The sequence below is a fragment of the Stegostoma tigrinum genome, chromosome 42 (assembly GCF_030684315.1).
Source record: "Stegostoma tigrinum isolate sSteTig4 chromosome 42, sSteTig4.hap1, whole genome shotgun sequence".
NCBI classification, from domain to species: Eukaryota; Metazoa; Chordata; class Chondrichthyes; order Orectolobiformes; family Stegostomatidae; genus Stegostoma; species Stegostoma tigrinum.
In genome coordinates, this window is record NC_081395.1 from 5,668,923 (window position 1) to 5,692,053 (window position 23,131).

At 45.8% G+C, this 23,131-nt stretch overlaps 1 protein-coding gene across 8 annotated transcripts in view; it reads left to right on the forward strand.

Moving 5' to 3' along the window:
- Positions 1-23,131, forward strand: part of syvn1 (synovial apoptosis inhibitor 1, synoviolin) — a 30,889-nt gene that overhangs the window by 2,066 nt on the left and 5,692 nt on the right. For all 8 annotated transcript variants that reach the window (XM_048525067.2, XM_048525073.2, XM_048525072.2 and 5 more), the window contains exons 3-12: positions 5,569-5,661; positions 9,073-9,225; positions 10,345-10,393; positions 13,575-13,678; positions 14,800-14,926; positions 15,208-15,307; positions 16,653-16,718; positions 17,980-18,096; positions 19,493-19,638; positions 22,142-22,291. In XM_048525067.2, the coding sequence (XP_048381024.1) occupies positions 5,569-5,661; positions 9,073-9,225; positions 10,345-10,393; positions 13,575-13,678; positions 14,800-14,926; positions 15,208-15,307; positions 16,653-16,718; positions 17,980-18,096; positions 19,493-19,638; positions 22,142-22,291 (1,105 nt within the window). The remainder of the gene's footprint in view (positions 1-5,568; positions 5,662-9,072; positions 9,226-10,344; positions 10,394-13,574; positions 13,679-14,799; positions 14,927-15,207; positions 15,308-16,652; positions 16,719-17,979; positions 18,097-19,492; positions 19,639-22,141; positions 22,292-23,131) is intronic.

A 23,131-nucleotide genomic window follows, 5' to 3' on the forward strand; every position in this document is an offset into this window, starting at 1 on the left:
CAGTTACTGTCTTTCGAGCGCGGAGCTGCGTTTTGGATTGCTGCACATGTGGAAAATGATAAGAGCAGTTGTTTAAGAGAAAGAAAAGGTACTTTTTTTTTAATATGAAGCGTGTCAAAATTCTGGAACTCCCTAAAATGCACATGTTGCGGTGGCTCGGGGAGGCAAGTCACCACCAACTTCTCCAGGGGAAATTGGGGACGCGGTACAAATGCTGGGCTAAACCAGCAGTGGTCACATCCTATGGGGGGGAAAAAAAAAATTGTGCGAGATCAATGTTACCAGAAATGTGGCAGTCTGCTTGCACCCGACAAGATCCACCAAAAAGCAGCAATAATAACGGCCGGCGATGTTGGTTGAAGGATGTTCGTCCTTCATCCTGGATGAACCAGGGAGAGCTCCGTGGTTATTCTTTTGAAGTAGTCGCTGAGGACAGGTGGCTCCTCCGTTGGAAGTTTGAGCTGAAAGATAGCACCGTCCGACAGTGTGATACCTCCCTGTGTGTTGGCATGGTTTTGCTGCTCAGGTTATTGGGGGGTGGGGGTGGCTGCACGGTGTGGGTGTAGGTTGGTGGGAGTTGTTGAATTTAAGGGTGAGAGCACTACATACTGCAGCACTGCCTGGGGAAGAGTAAGATATTGATTAGAAAGTGGGTGTAGTTCTAGGTAAGATCCATTAACAGGAGCTCCTTCAGAAGTCTCAGTAAATTAATAATCTGGAAAAAGTAAAATGTTGACCAGGGTTTCATGTGTTACCAATCATTGGGCTGCTTTTTGTTACTGTAACCAGTGACGTTAATGTGTCTTTCTGTACTGTATCTGCAGTCGCCTCACTGTTTTAATGTTTAACTTTAAGCACTTGCATGACTGTTTAATGAGATTGGTGAGCTTTTTGTTTGTGGGTCTCTTGATTCTTGTAGCTTTCAAATTGGAACAAAGTGTATTTTGTGAAGGGTGAGCTGATTTACTGGCCCTGTCAATCTTGAATTTTTGAGATCGATAATTCCATCATGGGAGAGGATGAGCTGTTGCTCCTAGCCAGTAATTTTCTGAATTCTGTACTTTGGTTTGGCTTTTTTGGCCTTGTCTTTGGGTCTGCTGTGTTTATGTGGGGCGGTTGTTTATTTTGGCAGGTGCTTTGTCAGTGTTTCACACTGCCATGTGGCTCTTGTAGCCAGTACCATATGGAAGGACAGAAAGTGCTGGTGAAACTCGGCAGGTCTAGCACCGGCTGTGGAAAGAAAGCAGAGTTATCGTTTTGAGGCCTGTGACTCTTTCACCGCTGAGTTTCACCATCAATTGTGTTTTTTTTCCAGGTCTCGAGCATCTGCAATTCTTTGTTTTATTTTATGATATGGAAGGAGCCTTAATTACTCCTTTAACATACATGTGGGCCTTAGTTGACTGTTTGTTTTGAGGTAACTTTCCATTGTGTTTCGGTCTTGTATTTCAGCATGCTAGAATGTTAGTCACTTGGAGCTTCACCAATGTGACGCAAACTGTCCCTGCCCTAAAAGGCACTGGTTTGCCACGTTTCTTCATTGTTCTGTGGTACTCCTGCCAAGTGACCACAAGATGTGCCTATCTAGACAGGTTATTGAACCACAGTGATCTTTGTGGTAAAGCCTCTGTCTGTGCATTACTGCTTGTTTGCTTGCTGCCAGAGGACAGCTGGTCAATGACTTGTGGTAGCCTGGGGGCAGATTACACATTTGGGAATATGCTGGCAGTATGTATGAAGTATGTGACATAGACACGGATCCCTTGAACCAATCAGTCTGCATCTGCATTTACACTCCCTTGTCTAATTGTGTCATACAAAGTGGAGTGGATGTGCGAGTTCAGACCCAAATCCTTAAATGGCTGATAAGGATTACAAGTGCATATGGTCCAGTTTAGTTCCTGTTTTTCCTTTTATACTGCTACAGCAAAGGCCGAACTTGCTACAACCCTCAGCTGATCTTGTGGCCCCAAGAACAGAGCTGGGTGTATTGCTGAGTCTCAATTCAGAATGTGAACCTCTGAACAATCATTTAGTCGAACTGAGTTTGAAGTGGCCTGGAGGAGGAGTTCCCTTTCTAGTGTTTTGTTGAGCTTTAACTTTTTATTAAACAGCTGGTCTTGTGAAATGACTGATTTTCTTGCTCACTAAGGCTGGCCAGTAGATTGCATGTTTGCACAACCTAATGTGCCCTCGCCACAGTCTCCTGGCTGCAGCTCTAGAGATGTACCTAACACAAGCCAATACCTTTTGAGGGAACTTACACAGACTCTTTTGAAAGCACCATCTAAATTTGTGACACATACCACAGGAAACATGAGGACAGCAGGTTCATGGGAATGCCAATTCCTGGAAGTTCAACTTCAGCCATTCATTCATCTTGACTTGAAACTACATCACCGCTTTGCTGTCACTGCGTTAAACTCCTAGAACACGCTCCTTAATTGCATTGTGGGTGTGTCTACACCCCCATGGACTGCAGCAACTCAAGAAGGCAGCTCGTCACCTTTTCTTTCCAGGGCAATTAGGGATTGGTGATAAATGCTCACTTAAACAGGACTGCCCACATCCTGTGAAAGAATAGTTAGTTTGTGTTGGGGGTGGGATTACCTCGCACGTGCACTTGCACTTATCAACCCAAGCCTGAAAGTTGTGCAGATCTTGTTGCTTTCGGATTTGACTGTTGCAGTAAATTTACTGTTTCTGTCCTTGTTAAGTTATAGCAACATGGCCACCCTTATTTTTGCGTAGAATCCCCATGGTCTGTTTTGGTTGAAGGAGATATGTTGGTGATGACTCCAGGAAAATCCCCTGTTCTTCAGATATTGCAGTGGCATCTTTCATGTGCTTGTTGGAGAGAGCAGAGAAAAGACTCTGTTTGCCTCACCTGAGGAAAAAGCATCTCCTGAATATTTTCCTGTTGCGTTGGGAGTCCTAGCCTGGATTGCTCTCAACTCAAGCCAGTTCCAGTTTCAAAAACAGAAATTGCTGGAAAAGCTCAGCAGGTCCGACAGCACCTGTGGAGAGAAATCAGAGTTAATGTTTCAGGTTGAGTGACCCTTCACAACCAGTTCTGGTTTCACTGCTGCAGGTGTGTAGCTCTATGAACAAACAGTACAGGTTTAGGTGTGAGAAAATCTGAGCATCACACGTCACCGGGGGATTTGGAGGTGGGTGGGGGTGGTGGGCAGTTGATGAGACACTTCGTAAGATCCCTTGTTCCGTCTTTAGGGAACCACATCTCTAAACAGCTTGAGTTAACTAATGATGCAGTATATTAACTATGGCTGCATTTAGACATTTTGACTCCAATCTGGTTTGCTCCCCTGGTATCAACTGCATTTCTGTTTTATACTAAATCATCTTGTGCTGTCCCAGAAATCAGTTTAAACTTCACTTGTGCTCGGTGCGTTTCAATTAGAATCATAGACTTCCTACAGCGTGAGAGCAGGCCGTTCAGCCCTTTTGAGTCAATATCACCCCTCCAAAGAATATTCTATCCAGAGCCCCACCACCCTAACTTATAACCCTGTATTTCCCAATCCACCTAACCTGTAGATCTTTGAATTGAGAAGGAAACTGGAGCACATAAGAGAAGATCTGCACCGACACAGGGAAAATGTGCAAACTTCACATAGTCACCCAAGGGTGGAATTTTGTTTGTTTTTCTTCAGTCATTCACAAGATGACCAGGCAACGTTTATTATCTATGGTGGTGCATGACAGTAATACTAAATAAATGGGATTACCTCTCCAAGGCATGTGCGTAGCCAGCCAACAAGAACACATACTGGCAAGTGCAGACAGACCTGACACCACAACTAGACAACAAGATCCTCAACACACTTAACAGACTCGAACAGATCAATGAAACAGACTTCCTAAGAATGAAACCTGAAGGAACCAACACACCCCAATTCTACAGCCTCCCAAAAGTACACAAATTGGAAGCACCCCTTGGACCCATAGTCTCCCTGCCAGGTACGCCATCACATAGATTAGCCAAGGAACTACAAAGGAGACTAAAGAACCTTGTCAACAAGTCACCCCATATAATCCACTCAGCCCGAGAGTTCCTCAACTTATTGTCTATCCCTAATTGCACAGAGGACATTTCAGAGTCAACCACGTTGCTGTGGGTCTGGAGTCATATGTAGGCCCAGACCAGGTAAGGATGGCAGTTTCCTTCCCTAAAGGACATTAGTGAACCCAATGGGTTTTTCTGACTACAACAATGGATTCACGGTCATCGTTATCGTCTTAATTCCAGATATTTATTGAATTCAAATTCCACCATCTGCTGCTGTGGGATTCTAATCTGGTTGCCCAGAATGTTATCTGAGTTAAAAGTTAGAAACTTTATTCCCGACAGGACAGTGATTGTGGCTGTTGGAGTCGGGTGGCTGGACAGGGTAAGAGAGGCTGTCCCTGTCCCTTTCTGGAAGATGTGGCGAGGAAGGAGGTACCCAAGCAGCTATTACAGTTAACTCCAGGAATTTCTCTTCAATCAAATAGGGGCCGATGGCCAAGAGGGCATGCTCCAAACAGTGGCGAGGAATAGGTAACTGAAGTGCTGTTCTTAACACTTGTTGTTGTTATATGGAGCATCCAGGTGAAGTAGTGATGGTGAAAAAGTAGTGGAGTTGCCTAAAACGTTTAGGTACTGCAGAGTGAAAAGGAGCCAGGGCCCTGGAGGTAATAGTCAAGGTGCTAAGCTCTAACATTCCAATTGATATAGGGGCACCTGCAGCACTGGTAGGAATTCAAGAATTTGCCACTTTATGGGTTAACAAGGAAGTAGCTGCCAAACTTACTGTGTAGTACAGCTGTTCTTTTCACCCTTTTAGTGGAGTCTGTTTTGGGAAAGCAAGGTGACTGACTTCCAAAAAAGCTGAAATTGCAGCTCTTCTGTCAAACAATTGCCTAGTACTGCAGTGTGCATGTTTAAAAACTTTGCCAAGGAGCTGGTGTGCAAATACGCGCACACAGTGGACTGTTGGGGCAAATGTCTTTTCGCATTTTGATTTTGATTATCCCAAAGTATGTTGAGGCTAGGAAAAAAGTTCATCTTAATATCAATATTTTCTGTTTGAAAGTGTCACTGTCACTCACTCTCTCATGAAATATATCAAGGGCAACTGGTTGGGATCCTGCTGAAAGTCAGCGAAATAAACTAAGTTTTTGAAAATTAAAACAAGGTATTTGTTCCCTCAAACGATTTGGCTCGGGACATGGAGTGAAAGAAACCCCACGCAATGCCTGACCAAACAAAATTAAACTCATACCGCTTCATTCAACAGTCTGTCCACCTGTAAGAACCTCCACTTACTTCTCATTTTAGTACATGTGGCTCTTTTGGTGCAGTACTCTTCAGCCGCTGAGCCAGGATTGCTGGCCTGCGTTCCAAACTTCCTGACCTGGCTGAGACAAGCTGAAAAATGTGCCAATTGGTCTGGTTTTTGGCCAGTTGGCTGCGTGGGCAACCCCCATCGATCTGTTTCAGATTGACTTTGTCATCGATTCTGCTCGTATGCACCTCACACAACGGTTATTCTCTTTTCTGACCAGGTGCTGTACATCCAGGCATTTGTCTTGGTCTTCCTCATCGGCAAGTTCATGCGGAAAGTGTTCTTTGGGCAGTTGCGCGCTGCAGAGATGGAGGTGAGCTTATAATGGCTGTTGCAGTTTCTGGCCTTGCTGGGCTATTGCCATGTCACTGCGAAGTGCTGATTACGGTGGTGTGCAGTTGGTGATTCGGCGTGTAATTTCCTCAGTTATCAATCACAAGTTACTGTGGGAGTGCATTCAGTAACATGGGAGAATTGGGTTTATACTTGAAGGAACCTCCAGAGGAAGTGGTGGATAGGTGTACAGTTAAAACGTGGTAAGAAAATTTGGATAAGCACATGAATAAGAAATGTTTGGATGGAGCTGGGCCAAGCATAAGCTGGTGGGGCTAGTTCTCTTTGTGATTATGGATGGCACAAACTGCTCGGACCCAAGGATCTGTTTCAGTGCTGTACGATTGCATTTTTTTGCCGAACTCTAGAGAGAGCAGGAAAGAGACATTGAGCTAATGTGGCTACTGGGTTCAAAATGTTGTTGCACAGACCACAAATCAGGGAGGATTAACAAAGCAGCTGGTAGAGATTACTGGGATTGGAGTACTGAAGCTAGGATTGAAGTACTAAATCTTTAGAGAGCAGTGGTCTGGCCCAGCTGGAATATTTGGTGGTGGGGGTGTGGTTCTCATGAAAGGATGCCCTGGAAATTTGCTTGGATGTCTCCAGGGTACTCTAGTCATGTGAAGTCACTGGAGAGCCTGGGCCTATCCGTTTGATTAAAAGCCGAACACTGTGCTGGCAAAACTCAGCCGGTGTGGCAGCATCTGTAGAATTTCACGGATGCTGCCAGACCTGAATTTCTCCATTCTGTGTTTATTTCTGGCCTGGTCCTTCTTGGAGTAGAGACAGTGAAGGGAGCACTCGACATTTGTTTCTTTGGGTTTCGACAGCCAATGATGAGAATCTGTTCCCAATTGCTTAAGTGTTGGTCACCAGAGGGCACAGATGGGGCATTGCAGGAAGAGTTTTTGTAGTGTGAAAAGAGACCTTTTAGCCCATGTCCTTGCTGGTCATCAAGCATCCATCTAATCTAAGATAAGAGTGTGGAGCTGGACGAACACAGCAGGCCAAGCAGCATTTTAGGATTACAAAAGCTGACGTTCCGGGCCTCGACCCTTCATCAGAAAAGGGGGTTGGGGAGATCCATTTCCCAGCACTTGGGGCACAGTCTAGTATTGAGTAGACAGGCATTTCAAGTGTACACAGGTCTGAAGTGTCTCGAGGGTTCCCATCTCTGCTACCCTTTCAGGAGGTAGGATGTTGCTGAGCACATCTTTGGCAACTGTGTTTTCCCAGATGGCCACTGTGACTTGCATGAACTCCTTTGCAGGGGGTGGAGGGCTGCAAACACACACTGGCATTTCTCAAGGTGGGGCTGTTTTTGGAAGAGTGATGTTTCAGATCAAAGCCAGGCTATTCCAGTGTGAAGGGGCTGAATGGCCTGCAGGTGAATGAAAGGAAAATGGGGGTGAGTAAGCCTGACAAGATGACATTTCCCATTAGTTTTTGGGGCAGCGGGTGAGAAGGAATTATTGAAACTGAAGTAGTGATTAGGGGTTTAAAGTGCGCGGTCTGATAGTGTAGATTGACTTAATAGTTTTCGAAAGGGAATCAGATAAACCACTGCAGAAATGATGGGAAAGAACAGGATGAGGGAGTGACTGGATTAATGTCCTGGCCTTGTGTGAATGAGGAGAAAATATCCAAATCACCACCTGGCTCCATATTGAAATATCTTTGTGGCCATCGGGACTGATCAAGGACAGAAACTATGTCAGCTGCCTCCTGTATCTTTCCCTGCAGCCAACACTGTTAACACAGCCTGATGCCTCTCAGTTTCTCCTTGTGAAGTTTCAGGCCGCAAACAGCCAGTCACCCGACAACTAAGGCATAACACTTGTTTGTAATATGGTTGAGGGAGATGCCACCTGACTGTAGGAGGGCCACAAACTTGCCTGCATTCTGTAACGGTGTGAAGCGAGAATGTTATTAATGTTGTTCCGCATGGCCAGCCCTCGACTTGCTTCCTCCAAACCAGAACTTTGCTGCAAATTTAGTCAGCCTTGACGGCACATTATTTGGCTGACTAATGTTGGGGCAGATACGGTCACAGATCAGTAACTGGCATGTAGGAGCAACTTAGTCTGACTGCTGCGTTTGATTGTGCTGTTGAAGGAGGACCAATGCAATGTTTGTGTTTTCACTGTCTTTCCCCCCCCACCCCCAACCAATTGGTGTTTTCCACTCTGCACTGCAGCATCTGAATTAACATCACCATGATACCAATCCTGCATGGGCTAGTGCTCTCAGAGATGAGTGGAATTATTGGGACTAAAAACAGAAGTTGCTGGAAAAGCTCAACAGGTCTGGCAGCATCTGTAAAGGAAAAAACAGATAATGTTTCAGGTCCAGTGACCCCTCCTCAGAACTGATCTGAGGAAGGGTCACCAGACCCAAAATGTTAACGTTTTTATTTTTCCTTCACAGATGCTGCTAGACCTGTTGAGCTTTTCCAGCAACTTCTGTTTTTATTCATGATTTACAGCATCCACAGTTCTTTTGGTTTTTATTTGTAATTATTGGAAGATGCTCCTTGACACTGACTGAGACTTCCCTCCAGGCTTCATACAATCAGAAAAATACATCTAGCATATTATTACACACATGGCTCTTAACTCACTCCAGTGGCAATTTGAATTTGTTTCTCATTGCTTTATTCACTTCATGCTGGGACTGGAGGTAAAGAAATGTTTATGTTCACCACAACCTAGATGTCTTTGTTTGTGAGTCATTCAAAGCTGGTGCTTTAAGCAGTCAGACAAGGGGTATATTCACCATTAATGCTAAAACATCCAAGTACAGGAGTAGAGCTGACTTGGCGCAGTCGTGCAATGCCTTGCTGTGACTGTGCAAAGTTTCCCAATGTTCCGTCCCCATCAGTCAGCTAAGTGGGCTGAAGGCCATCAAAGTACACCTGTTCCAGTGAGGGAGCAGTCTTCCATTTTGGTATTAATCCATTGACTCTCAACGTGCTGACTGTGGCTTGTTCTGCACTGGTGCGGCAAGCAATTAAGGCAACTAGTGTATTGGCTGTTTTATTACAAGGTGGGTTTGTGTACCTGATGAAAGCTGTCTTACTGCAGGTTTAAAGAGTGTTGTGTACAGATACACTTTTCTAGGTATGCTTGCTTTCACGGGAGTGCAATGGAAGTTCAGTAGACTGATCCCTGGGATGATGGGATTGTCCTTGAGGAAACTGTGCCTCTAATTGCTGGAGTTTATAAGAATGAAAAGTGATCTTGTTGAAGCATACAAAATTTTTACGGGGGCCCTGACAAAGTGGGCGCAGAACGGATGCTTCCTGCTGATTGTGAGGGTGTTGAGGATCTCTTTCATTATTTAAAGATACTTGGATTTTCTAAAGCTGTTTCCATCCTATCTTCCGCAGCATTTAATCGAGCGTTCCTGGTACGCTGTTACTGAGACCTGCCTGGCTTTCACCGTCTTCCGGGATGATTTTAGCCCACGCTTTGTGGCCCTCTTCACCCTGCTGCTCTTTCTCAAGTGCTTCCACTGGCTAGCTGAGGACAGGGTGGACTTTGTAAGTGTTTCTGGTGTTTCATGCTCCTGAGCTGCTGATGAATTGGGCGTTTGTGTGCTGTGAAGTGAAAGTTGCAAATGTGAATCAGGCTGCCCGTGTGCTCGTGGTTTGCAGCTATTCCCTCCCTACTGACTGATCATGTCTGACACGATCAGGGGGAGTGGAGGGGGACACGGTTGATGGGTCATTGCTCTGCCTGAAAGAGCGGTGGTAGCAGATCCGGTGGAACTTTTCAAAACGGGAGTTTGGATAAATACTGGGAAGGGGAGAAACTGCGGACCCACAGTGGAGTGGGAGAAAGAATGGGATTGCAGGGATAACTCCTTAAGGCTGCACAGGCATGATGGCCTGAATGGTTGTCTTTTTGGTGTAGCAGCTGCTTGCTAGCCTGGATTGTCAGGGAGGCTTAGTTTTGTCCTGATCGATCCAAATGTTAAACCACTCATTGTTTCTGTGCGATGCATTGCAACAATGTGATGGCTTACAGTAGAGGCTTCGGTTTCTGAGATTGGTGCTTCCAATTTTCTTCCAACTACTTTCTTAGTCCAAGCCTTGGGCTTGTCACTGGCTTTAAGCAGAATAGAAAGAAGGGTCTTCCCCCAACTCGGTCTTGCTCTCGCTCTCTGCACAGGGGAATGGAACACTTCCAAGCATCCACATTGCCCCTTTCTTTAGCTTATTATTAATAAAGCACTCCCAGAGTAGCGTGGCTTATACACATTATAGCTCTGTCTACTCTCTCTTCATCTGACAGTAAAGCTTCCCCCATTTAAACCCTCCCAGGACAAGGACAGCACAGGGTTAGATACAGTAAAGCTCCCTGCGACTGTTTCAGTCAAAAGCTCATCAGCATCTGCCATGTCCTACAGCAGTCACATGAAGTAAGGTTACTAATTCGGGGTAGCTTTATGCTGTGAGCTTGTTCCTGCTAAGGCTGGGACTCTGTTAATTCATTCCATTGAGATCCCAATGTCAGCAGACAATGGGTTTGGATGCTAGCCCAGGAGAATAGAGACCAGAAGTCTTGCCCACTGTCAGCTTGTTTTGTGTGCAGCATTGCTGTGTCGCAGATTGTGTGCACGTCACCTGAACACATTCCTGTTTTTTGTTTCTGCACAGATGGAGCGGAGTCCAAACATCTCGTGGCTTTTTCACTTCAGAGTTGTCTGTGAGTATTGTGCCTCATGGTTAAGTGAAAGCTTCACATCATTCTTGAGTTTCATGCCATCTACGTTTAGTCCAGTGAGGGGAACAGATGTTACCTGTGTCGTCAGCTTCTGTGAACAAGATGATCCAGGAGAATGTGGTAGCACCATCCACTGAGGGGCTGAGGTCTTATTGGGATCTGGATCAGTTGTTCTGGAGCCAAATGATTTCCTCAAGCCCCGATTTTTAAGTAATTGGATCAAGCGTGTCCCCTTGCTCCAAGGCATCCCGAGAGAGAAGGGGAAAAGTTACTGCTGCTGCTCGTAATCAAGGCCACTTTCTGTTTCAATGAAATTGCCAACAAGGCCCTGCAATCTCATGTGACAAAATGTGGAGTTGACGTGTTCGGTCCCCGTCGACAGTGGTGTTGACTTCTTGTTTGTCACTGCGCCAGCGTTTCTTATCTCTGTATCAATCTTTTCGTTCTCTGGCCTATAAATTCTAGTCAGGTCTCCGAAATCACTTGACTTGTAATTTTGTCACCTTATGATGACTTTGAGGTATTCCCAAAGCACTTTGCAGCCAGTTTTCGGAGGTAGGAGGTAATGCAAAGACCAATTTGCACAGAACAAGCTCTCTCAAATAGCAATGTGACCGTGATCCAAATTTTCTTTCCACGTATTACATATTGGTTGACGGACAAGTATCGGAACAAGCCATTTGGGGAGTGGGGTGGCGGGGGGAGACGCGGATGCCCATGCTCAGCAAGCCCACTGCTGAGAAGGGCAAAGGTCACGGGCATTTGGGAACTCCAGCTGCAAACCCTGCCCCATCCTGGCTTGGAACTGTATCGATGGCTCCTTCACTGTCACTGGGTCAAAGTCCTGGAACTCCCTCCTGAACAGCAATATCTACCACTGACTGCTAATAGCAGTTTAGAGAGGATGTTCCACCACCTTCTCAGGAGGGCTTTGGGGCTGGATGTTAAATGTTGGCATCGCCAGCAATGCCCACATCCCACAATGGAATCTTTTTATTTGGCCTTGAGATCTTTAGCACCTACGTGAGATGGCCGAAAAGGTTGAACGCTCATCTGAACAATGGCACTTCTGACAGTGCAGTAGCTCATGGAGTTCTGCTCCGACTGTCATCCAAATTGATGTGTTTAGGTTTCTGGAGTTGGGCCTTCAGATTCCGATGATCAGCGAATAGCTGCCTTACAACTAACACTGAAGAGAATAGTTTCTGCGTAAAAGTCCCCGGTCCCCTCAAGTTCATTTACAAGAAGCAGATGCTGAGGATTTGCATAGACGTTACTAAATACTGAATTCAGGGACTTTCCCGCTCACTGCTCCACACAGCTGCTGCTTCTTCGAGCTGACGTGTCCTGTCGGTATTTGCCACAGCTTGTGGAGACTAGACCACTTGTTAAATCAGACGTCAAGGGAGCAGCCAGCCTTCTGGCGGCGCTGCTGCTTGTGCCACCCTTTAAAGGAATACTATCTCTGCCATCTCTCTCGGCTTGTAAGCTGCTGACCTCTCCAAATCACTCTGTGAACTGTAAAATGAAAGGAATTAGAATCTACAGGACAAGAAAAGCAGATTACATTGTGTGAATGGTCGTATATGATATTCGTGTATGGTATTTGTCTAAGGAAGGATGGCCTTGCCATAGAGGGAGAGTGCAGTGAAGATTCACCAGACCAATCCTAGACCAAGGGTCTAGAGTGGGGAATTGTTTGAGTTGCCCATTGGTGAAGTGTTGTTAGTTGAACACAGCAGTTTCCGCAATCAGTCATGGCCTCCATGCTCATAGCAACCAGAGAAGATAATTAAGTGTCTCATAAAAACCTTTGAGTGAAAGTGAAAACCTGTTATTCAGTGAAGTGTAGAAGGGAAAGTCAGATCCCGCTATAATCAAAGGCTTAAGTAATTGCCGTTATGTATTGTACGTATAGGTATCCTGAAATTATAAGTGTAACTAACAAACTAACATCCTTTCTGCAAATTGCTGTAGATAGATAGAAACTTGACATATCATCAGGGGCTATTGAAGAACCATTAGTATAAACGCTGAGGGCCTAATGATGTTCAATGAAAGCTATAAACAGAGAACCTAATAAAAGAACACCGGAAAACAGCATTGTAAGGGGGCAGTTGTGAAGCATTACATAGTTCTTGTGACGGGAAAATAATTGCAGCATCGCTAGATTAAAAAAACTGTTCCCATTCAGGATGGTGCAGCTGGTGTCTGGGGAGGTGGCAAGTGCTGGTGTTGATGTTGTGAGACCATTTTATGGTGGAATGTATACATTTCCTGCTGGGAGGGTTGAGAGTAGTGTCTTGCAGTCTGTTTCCAATGATCTCTTCCAGGTTGTGTTGTCAGATGCTCTGAATAAAGATTGATTTTTGTGCTGCTGAAAATGGGACTAAGACTCCTTTAACATCCCTCTCCCACAGGGTGGCAGGATCAGTGAGGAGAGGGTGATGAAATTTAGCCCTGATTTTCTGGACTTGTAAATAATGAGGTCTGATCTCTGTGAAACTTCTTAAATTCCTGCAGGTTTTGCATGTGGGTGTGGTGGCTGGTGATGCTAGCATCAGAGGATGCTGTCGCAGGATATGTGCTAAACCACTTAGGGTTGAGATGAGGAATTTCTTCACCTGAGACAGTAGTGAAGTTTTGTAAATCTCACCCTAGAGGAATGTGGTGACTCAGTGACTCTGTACATTCAGAACAGGGTCTGATAAGCTCACATCAGGAGATTGAAGGTCAAGCGGGAAAGTGGCACTGGGGGATTCGTTAGCTGTGGTGTTATTGAATGCTAGAGCAGGCTCACTGGGCTGATTGGTGTCCTCCTATCTCTGAGTTGAAATGCACTGCACAGTATGTATTGGGAAAGATGTACATGTTACACTTCTCAATGGGATGTGCTATTCTACATCAAATCTAATCTTAGCAGCTTCTGCCCTGGGAGTCCAGATGGAGCTTACTTTGTCTAATCCCAAACTGTACCTATCCTTGGATTATCTGAGTGGGTCACTGTTGAAGGAGCTTTACTCTGCCTCTAACTCTGCAATGAAACTTATTCTCGGAATGTGTTTTATGCTGTCCTGCAGTGGAATGAGCTTCACTTTCAGTATCCAGATGTTCATGCTTGGGATTTTAAAGCAACATCTGTCTGTCTGTCTTTCTCTTGCAGCACTGACAAGTTTACTGGCTGTGTTGGATCTGTTGTTTGTAAACCATGCCTGTCACAGCATCATGACTCGGGGAGCATCTGTCCAGCTGGTGTTTGGCTTTGAGGTGAGGATTTCCTCTTAAGGATATGTGGGGTGACAGTGGTGAATGATTAATGTACTACAAACAGGGAATGAATTCTTTTTTCCTTTTGGACGTTTTCTTTTCCTCTCTTGGAAGTAGTAATACTGACATAACCATGGTCCTGCTATTTACCTGGTTACTGGGGAATAAACACTGTGGATTCTCCAACCTGCCCATAGACAACCATCAAAGTACTAAGTGCCATTCTTCAAGAGGAGATGACACTGTTGGCCAATACAGACAGAGAATTAAACAATTCAGCCCCTATCTCTACCTTTAGATCTTGTTCACCTTTTACAATACAGCCGACAACTGGACTGTAAGTAAATGTTCAGGTACAAAATCTTTAACCTGGGATGTGACCTTGAGAGCACATTACAGGCTAGGAATCCTGCAGTAAGGGAGGATTACCTTTTACCTCCTGACTCTCCAAAGCCTGACCTCCATCTACAACACAAGTCAGGTGTGTAATGGAATGCTGTCTGTCTATCGGATGAGTATACCTCCAAAAACACTGGAAGCTTGACACCATCCAGAACAAAGCAGTCCAGTGGACTGGCACCTTGTTCGCTACCCTCGGCATTCACTCCCTCTACACTGACTCTCAGCAACAGTATGTATCGTCTGCAAGTTGAAACACTGCAGGAACTCACTAAGGCTCCTTTTTAGCAGAATATTCCAAATCAGCCAGCTCTGTCAACAGGAAGGATAAGAGGGGCAGATCCATGGAAACGCCACCTGCGAGGTCCTTTTTGACCTCACCAGCCTAACCTGGAAATATATTGCCATTTCTTCTTCAATGCCACTGAGTGAAAATCCTACAATTTGTTTCCTTACAGTGCTATAGGTCTCCTATACCCAGCATTTCAAGAAAGCAGTTCACCACCGTCACCTTCTCTATGGACGATAACCGCAAGCCTAGCTAGCAATGCTCTGAAATTGCCGGTGATCCTGTCAATTACCCTTTGCCAGTTATTCTGGTTACGCAGCGGATGGCAGATACTGACAGTGGTATAAGTTGGGATAATGAGATTCTTGGCAGTGGTGGTGATGCCATGATTGTAGGGATAATGCTTTAACCTCTGTTCTGTGTTCACTTGCAGTATGCCATTCTCCTCACCATGGTGCTGACCATAGTCATCAAATACATTCTGCACACTATTGATCTTCAGAGTGAGAATCCCTGGGACAACAAGGCTGTGTATATGCTGTACACAGAGCTCCTGACAGGTATGGACAGCAGTAAAAATGAGGGAGTGACCAGACAGGCGAGGTGGTTGGGGTGGCTTGTAAAATTGCTGGGTGTGAGATGTATGGCAATTCTTGCTGTTCTTCCATCAAGACTCTGAAAGGGCGAATGTGTTCTGAACTCTGATAGAACGCAGTGAAGACCAGCTGCTAACTTCCATCCTGGGTGTCCTTTGCTTAATTCCATGCTGTCGTATAATGTCATCTGCCTTGTGGTGCATGGCTGCTGCTCTTGTCAAAGCTGATCTTTCCATCTGTTTCAGGCTTCATTAAGGTGCTGCTGTACATGGCCTTCATGACCATAATGATCAAGGTTCACACGTTCCCTCTGTTTGCCATCCGTCCCATGTACCTGACCATGAGGTGAGTCCTTGCATGAGAAGGAAGCGGTATTTAGTCGTCCCCCCCCATCCTCCTGCACAGGTAGTCTCAAATGATGACAGCAGCAGCTCCTAGGTGACGGGTGTTTCTGGAGAAACTTGAGTTTTCAGCTGCTGGGCAAGTTTGGGTTAGAAGTTGAGACTCTGGCATCAAGGTCAGATTTCTTAACGGTTTAGTGTTGCTATGTCAAAGCAACACACTTCATGTGTCATAGTCATACAGCATAAAAACAGACCCTCCAGTCCAACCAGTCTATGCTGACCATGTTCCCAAATAAACTAGTCCCACATGCCTGTGCTTGGCCCCTATCCCTCAGCCTTTCCTATTCATGTACTTATCCAAATGTCCTCTGAACGTTGTGACTGTACCTGCATCCACCACTTCCTCTAGAAGTTCATTCCATACACGAACCATTTTTTTTTTTTGGGGGTGGTAGGGGGGGATGGGCTGACCCTCCAGTCCTTTAAGTCTTTTTCCTCTCACCTTAAAATGTATCCTCCAGGCTTGAAATCTCCCAACCCAAGGAAAAGACCTTTACATCTTATCTATATCCTCTCATGATTTTATAAAATGTCTACAAGGTCACCCCTTCATCTCTTGTACCCTGGTTAAAAATGTTCCTGGCCTATCCAGCCTCTCCTTTATAACTCGAGCATCCCAGTCCCGAAAACATCCTGGTAAATCTTCTCTGAACCCTTCTCAAGTTTAATAATATCTTGGCTACAACAGGGTGAGCAGAACTGGGTACAATACTTCAGAGGAGGCCTCATCGGTATGCCTCTCTTTTTGAGCTGCAGTGACGTTAGCAAGTGCTGCCAACAACTCATAGGCACAACAGGATCGCACCTCACCCCTGCCAAACTCGTCAACCAGATGAATTTATCCAGTTAACTGAGGGAAGAATGTTGACTTTAGTGACCAAGGCAACCCCTGGCTCTGGGCAGTTCCGAGACGTAGGGTACTTTAAAAGAAATTTCAGAGAAACCACTTCAAAAGGTTGGAATAAAGTAATTCGGAGGGAAACTGAGGAACGAATCACCTTTTTGGGTGCAGGGTATTACAGAAGCCTTCCCAAAACACGACTGGAAATCAGACTTGGAGAAGGCAAGCTGTCTGGACCAAGTCACGTTAAACATGTCGAAATCCCCTGTGTCAAAGGCTCCCACCCACCTCCCAACCAACAAAAAAAATGCCTAATTGCTGCCAGCTTCCCTCTGCTCAGGTCAAGTGGCTGTGTTCTGAGTGCTGAAGTGCAAAGGGGCTGATGTTAGAACAAGAGCTTGTGACGGTCGTACAAACCTAATTATCTCCTTGCCTCCATTTCCAGGCAATTCAAGAAGGCAGTGACCGATGCCATCATGTCCAGACGAGCTATTCGCAACATGAACACGCTGTGAGTACTGAGCTTGGTGACCTTGCTTCCATTCACTCACCCTTTTTGATTGTCGTCCTGTGTAGCATTTGGCAGAACTTTGTGTGTGATCTTTTGCTGTTCCCCCTTGTTTGTTTTTATTTGTTCTTGGGATTTGGTTGTCACTGCCTGGGCCAGTATTTATTGGCTGTTCAGAAGGTAGTGGGGAGTTGTCATACTTAACCATAAGCACCAAGAACTGCAATTCAGGAGGGAGTTCCAGGAATTTGACCCAGAGAGACTGAAGGAATGGCCCATATGGTTGCAAGTCAGCATGGTGTGTGGCTTGGAGGGGAATGTGCAGATGGTGGTGTTCTGATGAATCTGCCGCCCTTGTCCTTGGACACAGAGGTTGTGGGTTTGGAATCTGCTGTCGCAGGAACCTTGAGGCTGCAGTGCATCTTGGAGATCATACAATGCTGTGCCTGTGCCAAGTGACAGAGGGAGTGAATAATGAAGGTTGGCAATTAAATTCCAGACAAGTATGGATTATTCCATTGCACTCCAAATGAGTGCCTTGTAGATGGTGGGTGGGCTTTGGGAAGTCAGGAGGTCAAAGCTGTTCATGCAGAAATTCATTTCACCTGGACTTCACCTTGCTAGGCTATGAGTTGCTCCTTGCTGCATTTAATAAAATATGTTGTTCTTTATCCTATTTATGCTTCTGCAAAGCCTTAAGTCTGTGTTCCCAAGATCTTGTTCCTTGTCAATGGACGCAGCTTTACTTTGTCTACTTTCTGTACCCATGTCCTATTCTTCAAGAAATCTCCTCCTTTCAGTATCCTTTTTTCTCCATGGAGAACAGTCCCAAACATTCCAGACCACCTCATCAGCCCTGGAGCCACGCTGGTGAATATCCTCATGTCCTTACTGAAGTGTGGCGAACACAACTCGGGTCAATGCTGTTACTGGCATCTAAGTGAAACTTTATATCCTGAAATACAATACCTTCCCTGCTATTGGCCTGATAACTTGTACGTTTTGCTGAAGCCTCCCTCAACTGGACTTGTCACCCACTTTGTACTAGCAAATATATGTTGCCAGCATCACCTATGCTGTATCATTGGAACCTGAGGGTTTGTGGTCACTACTCTTAGCCATGGGAGCACAGCGTCCACCCTCTGTCTCCCTTGTCCTCCTGCTCGTGCTCTTTGGAATGTGACTCTCTGCACCAAGTCTGTTGTGATGTGCTAAGCACCCCCCCCCCCCCCCACCATTATCTTTATCCGTTTGTCTCTGGCAGGTATCCTGATGCCAGTCCAGAGGAACTCCAGCAAACCGACAACGTCTGCATCATTTGCCGTGAGGAGATGGTGACTGGAGCCAAACGCCTGCCGTGTAACCATATCTTCCACACCAGGTGAGTGAAGCTGAGAATAGCCAATCTGCAATATTTCCTCCATGTACAAGTGGGACAAATCCAGGGCTAGACAGGGTTTAAAATTAATGAACCGTTCTGTCGAGCAGGTGGATGAACACCAAAACAAAGCTTAATCTTTTAACGTCTGGTAAATTTTAGATTGCCTTTGGAATAGACGTTTCTCATCCAACCACCCACCCATCTGCCTGTGTAGATCAAGGTTAAAGGTTCAGTGGAGAGATCCCAATAGATCTCCAATTGGCAATTGTTCTTCTAATCAATTCTAAACTCTCCCATGCAGAACAAAAGATAACATTTCTCTGGATAAGACTTAACCCTGTAGAGCAGAGTTGAAGAAATTTCTTGACTGAGTGTTGTGGTTCCCATCATTGCTTCTTCAAAACAGATGGATTGACTGTCTGGTGCTATTGTAGAACTGATGGATAGTTGGCAGAATGGAGTTCAAGTAGAAGAACAGCTGTGATTTCATTTGAGCAGTGGCATAGGCTGAATGGCCTTCTGCTCCTACTTCTCTTGCCCTTAGCTACTTTTTTCCCCATCCATCTAATGCTGTTTGTTCTGTGTCCCGTCGACGCCAGTGGTTCACCCCAAGGAACTTGCTTTTCTCTCTGCCAAGCAATGAACTTTAGCATGAAATTTGATTAGTGCAGAGACTTGTAGCCTTCACTTGATCCTCTCCTTCCTGCATATTTCCACTTGTCCACTGGAGCTCCACAAAGCAGTTAGTGCTTTGATGCAGGGCCTGTGACTGGTTTACTTTTCATTCCTTGGCCCTTCAAAGCTGTTTGCGTTGCACACTTGGCATTGCCATGTGCCTTGTCTCTCCATGGTGGAGTCCTTTCCTGCCTCAAGATTGCAGGTTCAGGCTTCACTCAAAGGTTTGCAACCATCCTCCAACCCGACACTCCATGTCTTTCAGATGAAATTAAAACCAGTTTCAATCTGAGCCTCTCGTTAAGACAATCTTTTTATTAATATAAAATAAAAACAGCGACCGTGTATTCCCTAGTGCCCAAAGCGCAATATTTCTCGAGCAAAATCACCCCTCGAGATGGATGAGTTGGACCGAAGGGTCTGTTTACTGTGCAGCATATCTGACTGTAAATATCACTGCGCTAACGCCAATGCAGCCCCCCCCCCCCCCCCAACCCATCCTCCAGTCCTGCACCACATAATTACAAGCCAGCTGTGGTTGCTGCCCGGTTCTGCCAGGAATCTGTCGGGTCTGTGTGTTGTGTACTATATGTTCTCCCACAGCATGGACGTGTGCATTTCGCCACCTGTTTTCCCTGTACGTGGCGTCACCTCTCCACGCCTGCTAGCTACTAACGGTCATCTTTTCTTTACCCTCTTCTCCCCCCCCCCCCCCCCACAGTTGTCTCCGCTCCTGGTTCCAGCGGCAGCAGACGTGCCCCACGTGTCGCATGGATGTCCTGCGAGTTACGCCCCCCGTGCAGACGCCACCACAGCAGCCTCAGCCGCAGGTGCCGCAGACCCCCCTGGTCCCCCAGCAACCCAATCGTGAGTCGCAACCTAAATCCGTCCGCTCCCCTGCACCACCTACACTTTTTCTACCTGCAACCAATAAAGCTTTGCACTCCACTGCAGGTTGGACGTACCAGCCTTGGAGCTTGGCTTCTCCAGAATAAATCTGGCACTAAACGCACTGAATTATTTTTGCTGTTTGTTTTTAAAAAAGATCAGTTGAAATTACAGACCAAATGACTGACTTCTGCACTGTAGCAGTTCTGAATTCTATGAATATTCGAGTGGGTGTTTCCCTGGGTATCGGAGCTTAAAGACACGGTTGGATTTGAGATGAGGATGATGAAAGAGTTCACGGGGAACCTACTTCCACCTGGTGTTTGGGGTCCCCAAAGAGAGATCCCAGAGCAAAGGTGACAGCACTTTTTTTTTTGTAAAACATCCAAGCCAAGCTGTCTGCGGAAACTGTTGAGACCAAGTGGTGAGTGATTGGAAGTGTCACATTGGAGATTGATTTACTATTTCCTGCTTAAAGTAAGGGATATTTTAAATGAACCAGGGTGTGGAGAATTGCTTTCATTGAGTGCATTGTGGTCAGGCTGCCTTGGTGGAAGCAGATTCAACAGGGGATTTCAAAAGGGGAAATCAGCAGGACTATGGTGTGGATTGGTAGTGGGGGTGGAGCAGTGAAATGTTACTCCTCGTATTTCTCTTTATTATTTCTTCAACATGCTCGTGACTGGCAGGCCAGCATTTGTTGCCCAGCCCACTATGCCTTTTGAGCTGTGCTTTACTCCGCCATTTCAGAGGGCAGTTAAGAGCCAACTGCACTGCTGTGGGTCTAGAGTCACATGAGGATAGGTGGTAGATTTCCTTCCCTAAAGGACTTTTGTAAAATTCCATTTGGTTTCCAGAAGTTGACAGAAGCCATGTGGTTGCCATTAAGTTTTTTTTTTTAAAATTTCAGGTTTCCATTAAACTACATTATTTGCCATATGGCAGAATTCAAATGCATGCCCCCAGTAATTTTCTTTCACACTTGGGATGAATCCCTAAATTAAAACTCATAGCTGTATATATTTTCTCAAGTACGAGAGAACTTGACTATCCAAAGTAGCTTCAATGAGATAGCTGTAAAGACGTCCTGGGGAAAGTGGGGTGCTATGGAGTAATTGGGGAAGGCGGGTGAGAATTAGTCTTGAAGGATCCCCTGGAAGGAATCACAGCAGGAGGGGAAGGGCTGTGGTGTTTGAAACTGGAAGGGCTGGGAGCTTTTGCTGCCATCATCATTAACTCAGAGTATGAAATACATAGCACAGGTTGCACTATATAGCAGTGGTCCCCAAAAGCTTGTGTTTATATTGCCCCTATTACAACCACGGTGCATCCCAAAGTGCATTAATAACATGTTTCAATAAATCATGTCACTTGTAGGAAACACAGAAGATTCGGTGTAGTCAGCAGTGAGATAAGCGACCTAATGACATAATGTCAGTCCCTGCTTGCTTAAACAATAAGAATGATTGCAGCATCAGCTGATCAGGACAGTGGGGATAATCCCCTCCAAACTAGCACCCACCTGCACAACATTTTTTTTTTAAAAAATTGGACAGGTATATAAAGAGGAAAAGTTAGGAGGGAAATCACTAATCACAGGCAAATGGGACTATTTGATTCTGGACCCCTGCTTTGGAGAGATGTTGTGAAACTTGAAAGAGTGTGGAAAGGATTTACAAGGATGTTGCTGGAGTTGGAGCTATAGGGAGAGGCTGAATAGGCTGGGGCTGTTTTGCCTGGAGCAGCAGGGACTGAGTGGTAAGGTTTATCCAACCACAAGGGGAATGGATACGGTGATTAGCCAAGGTCTTTGCCCCAGGGTAGGGGTGCCCAAAACTAGAGGGTGAGGCTTACCGTGAGAGGGGCAAGATTTAAAAGGGACCCAAGGGGCAACTTGTCCGTGCAGTGGGTGATGTGTTTATGGAGTGAGCTGCCAGAGGAAGAGTTGGAAGCTGGTACAGTTACAACATTTAAAAGGCATCTGGATGGGGACATGGATAAGAAGGGTTTAGATCGATATGGGCCAAATGCTGACAAATGGAACTAGATTAATTTAGGGTATCTGGTTGGCATGGATGAGTTGGACTGAAGGTTTTGATTCCTTGCTATATGATTCTGACTCCACAATCAAAAGAGGCTTAGTAGCGTCGGATAAAGCTAACATTTAGCTCAAACACCAGGGAAAGCTTCCCCTGCTACCATTTCAGAGGGTTATTTAAGCTCCACTGATCTCCCATCTAAAAGACAGTTCCTCCTGTGTAGCAGCATTCCCAAGGTACAAGTATAAACCTGAGGCTGATGTTCTGTGAGAGCCTTTTGAAGTGGTCAGCTGGGAAGGGGGAAATTGCATGTATTTGGGAAACAACAGTTGCAGGGGAATGTGGGAGAGGCAGAGTTCCTCCTGCAGGCTTTGTGTGTTCTTGAGTTATGCAGGTGTCCACTGTGGTGTGCACGGTTCTCACTGCTGCTGTTCCTTTTTCAGTGCCTCCAGGGATGCCACCCTTTCTGCCAGGAATGTTCCCCTTCTGGCCACCCATGGGTCAGCACCTCTTCCCACAGGCTCCTGGTGGGGCTCCAAATGCACCACAGCCAAACACGTCAGCTGCTACCGGTGCAGAGGGCCAGGCCAACGGTAAGTAGTAACATAAGGGTTGGTGGGAAAGGGAAGAAATGTGAAGAAACAATATTGTCTGTGTGTTTTCTTTTTAAACCAAAAGTATCAGCCTGCCCACTGTGTTGTTTGCAGCAAGCTTGTACACTCCCACCAGTGAGGTAATAATTGGGTAACCCGTGTTTGACAGTGAGTATTGGGGAAGTGACTGAAGCGGGTTCTGACGGGGCTTGAACAGAGTAGACATAGGCAGTCAGGGAATCTAAAGCACAGTCTCCGGATAAGGGACTGATCACTTCAGACTGAGATGAGGAACTATTTCACTGAAAGGGTGATGAGTCTTTGGAATTCTTTACCCCAGAGAGTTGTGAAGTCAGTATTGATTACACACACAGGTAAGTGAGACTTTGGTATTGGTGAGCAGGAAAAGTGGAGTTGAAGCTTGAGATCACCATGACCGTATGAAAGATCAACTGAAATGTTTACTTCTCCCGTTGCATGTGTTCTCCTCTTGCCTCTGTAGTGGCTGTGGGATCCATAGCCACTGAGACCTCTTAGTCTGCCATTGGAAAGGTGGCAACAGCATCCACCTTTTTGAATCAGTTTGCATCTTTGTGCTGACGTGTTGGACTGGACTATGTGACTCCTGAACCCCACTTGCTGCCCCCCACCCAAAGCCTCTTACTGCCTGCTTTTTGTATGTGTGTGTGGTGGTCTGGGTAGAGTGTTTAATCTACGTCCCAGTGCAGGCAGGGTCCCAGCTGTCTATGACTTCACAAAGGGGCACAGCATCCAGTGTGACATCGCTAGCAAACCAGCTCAGTGTCGAGAGAGACTGTGGAAGAGAAAGGTGCCTGGGAG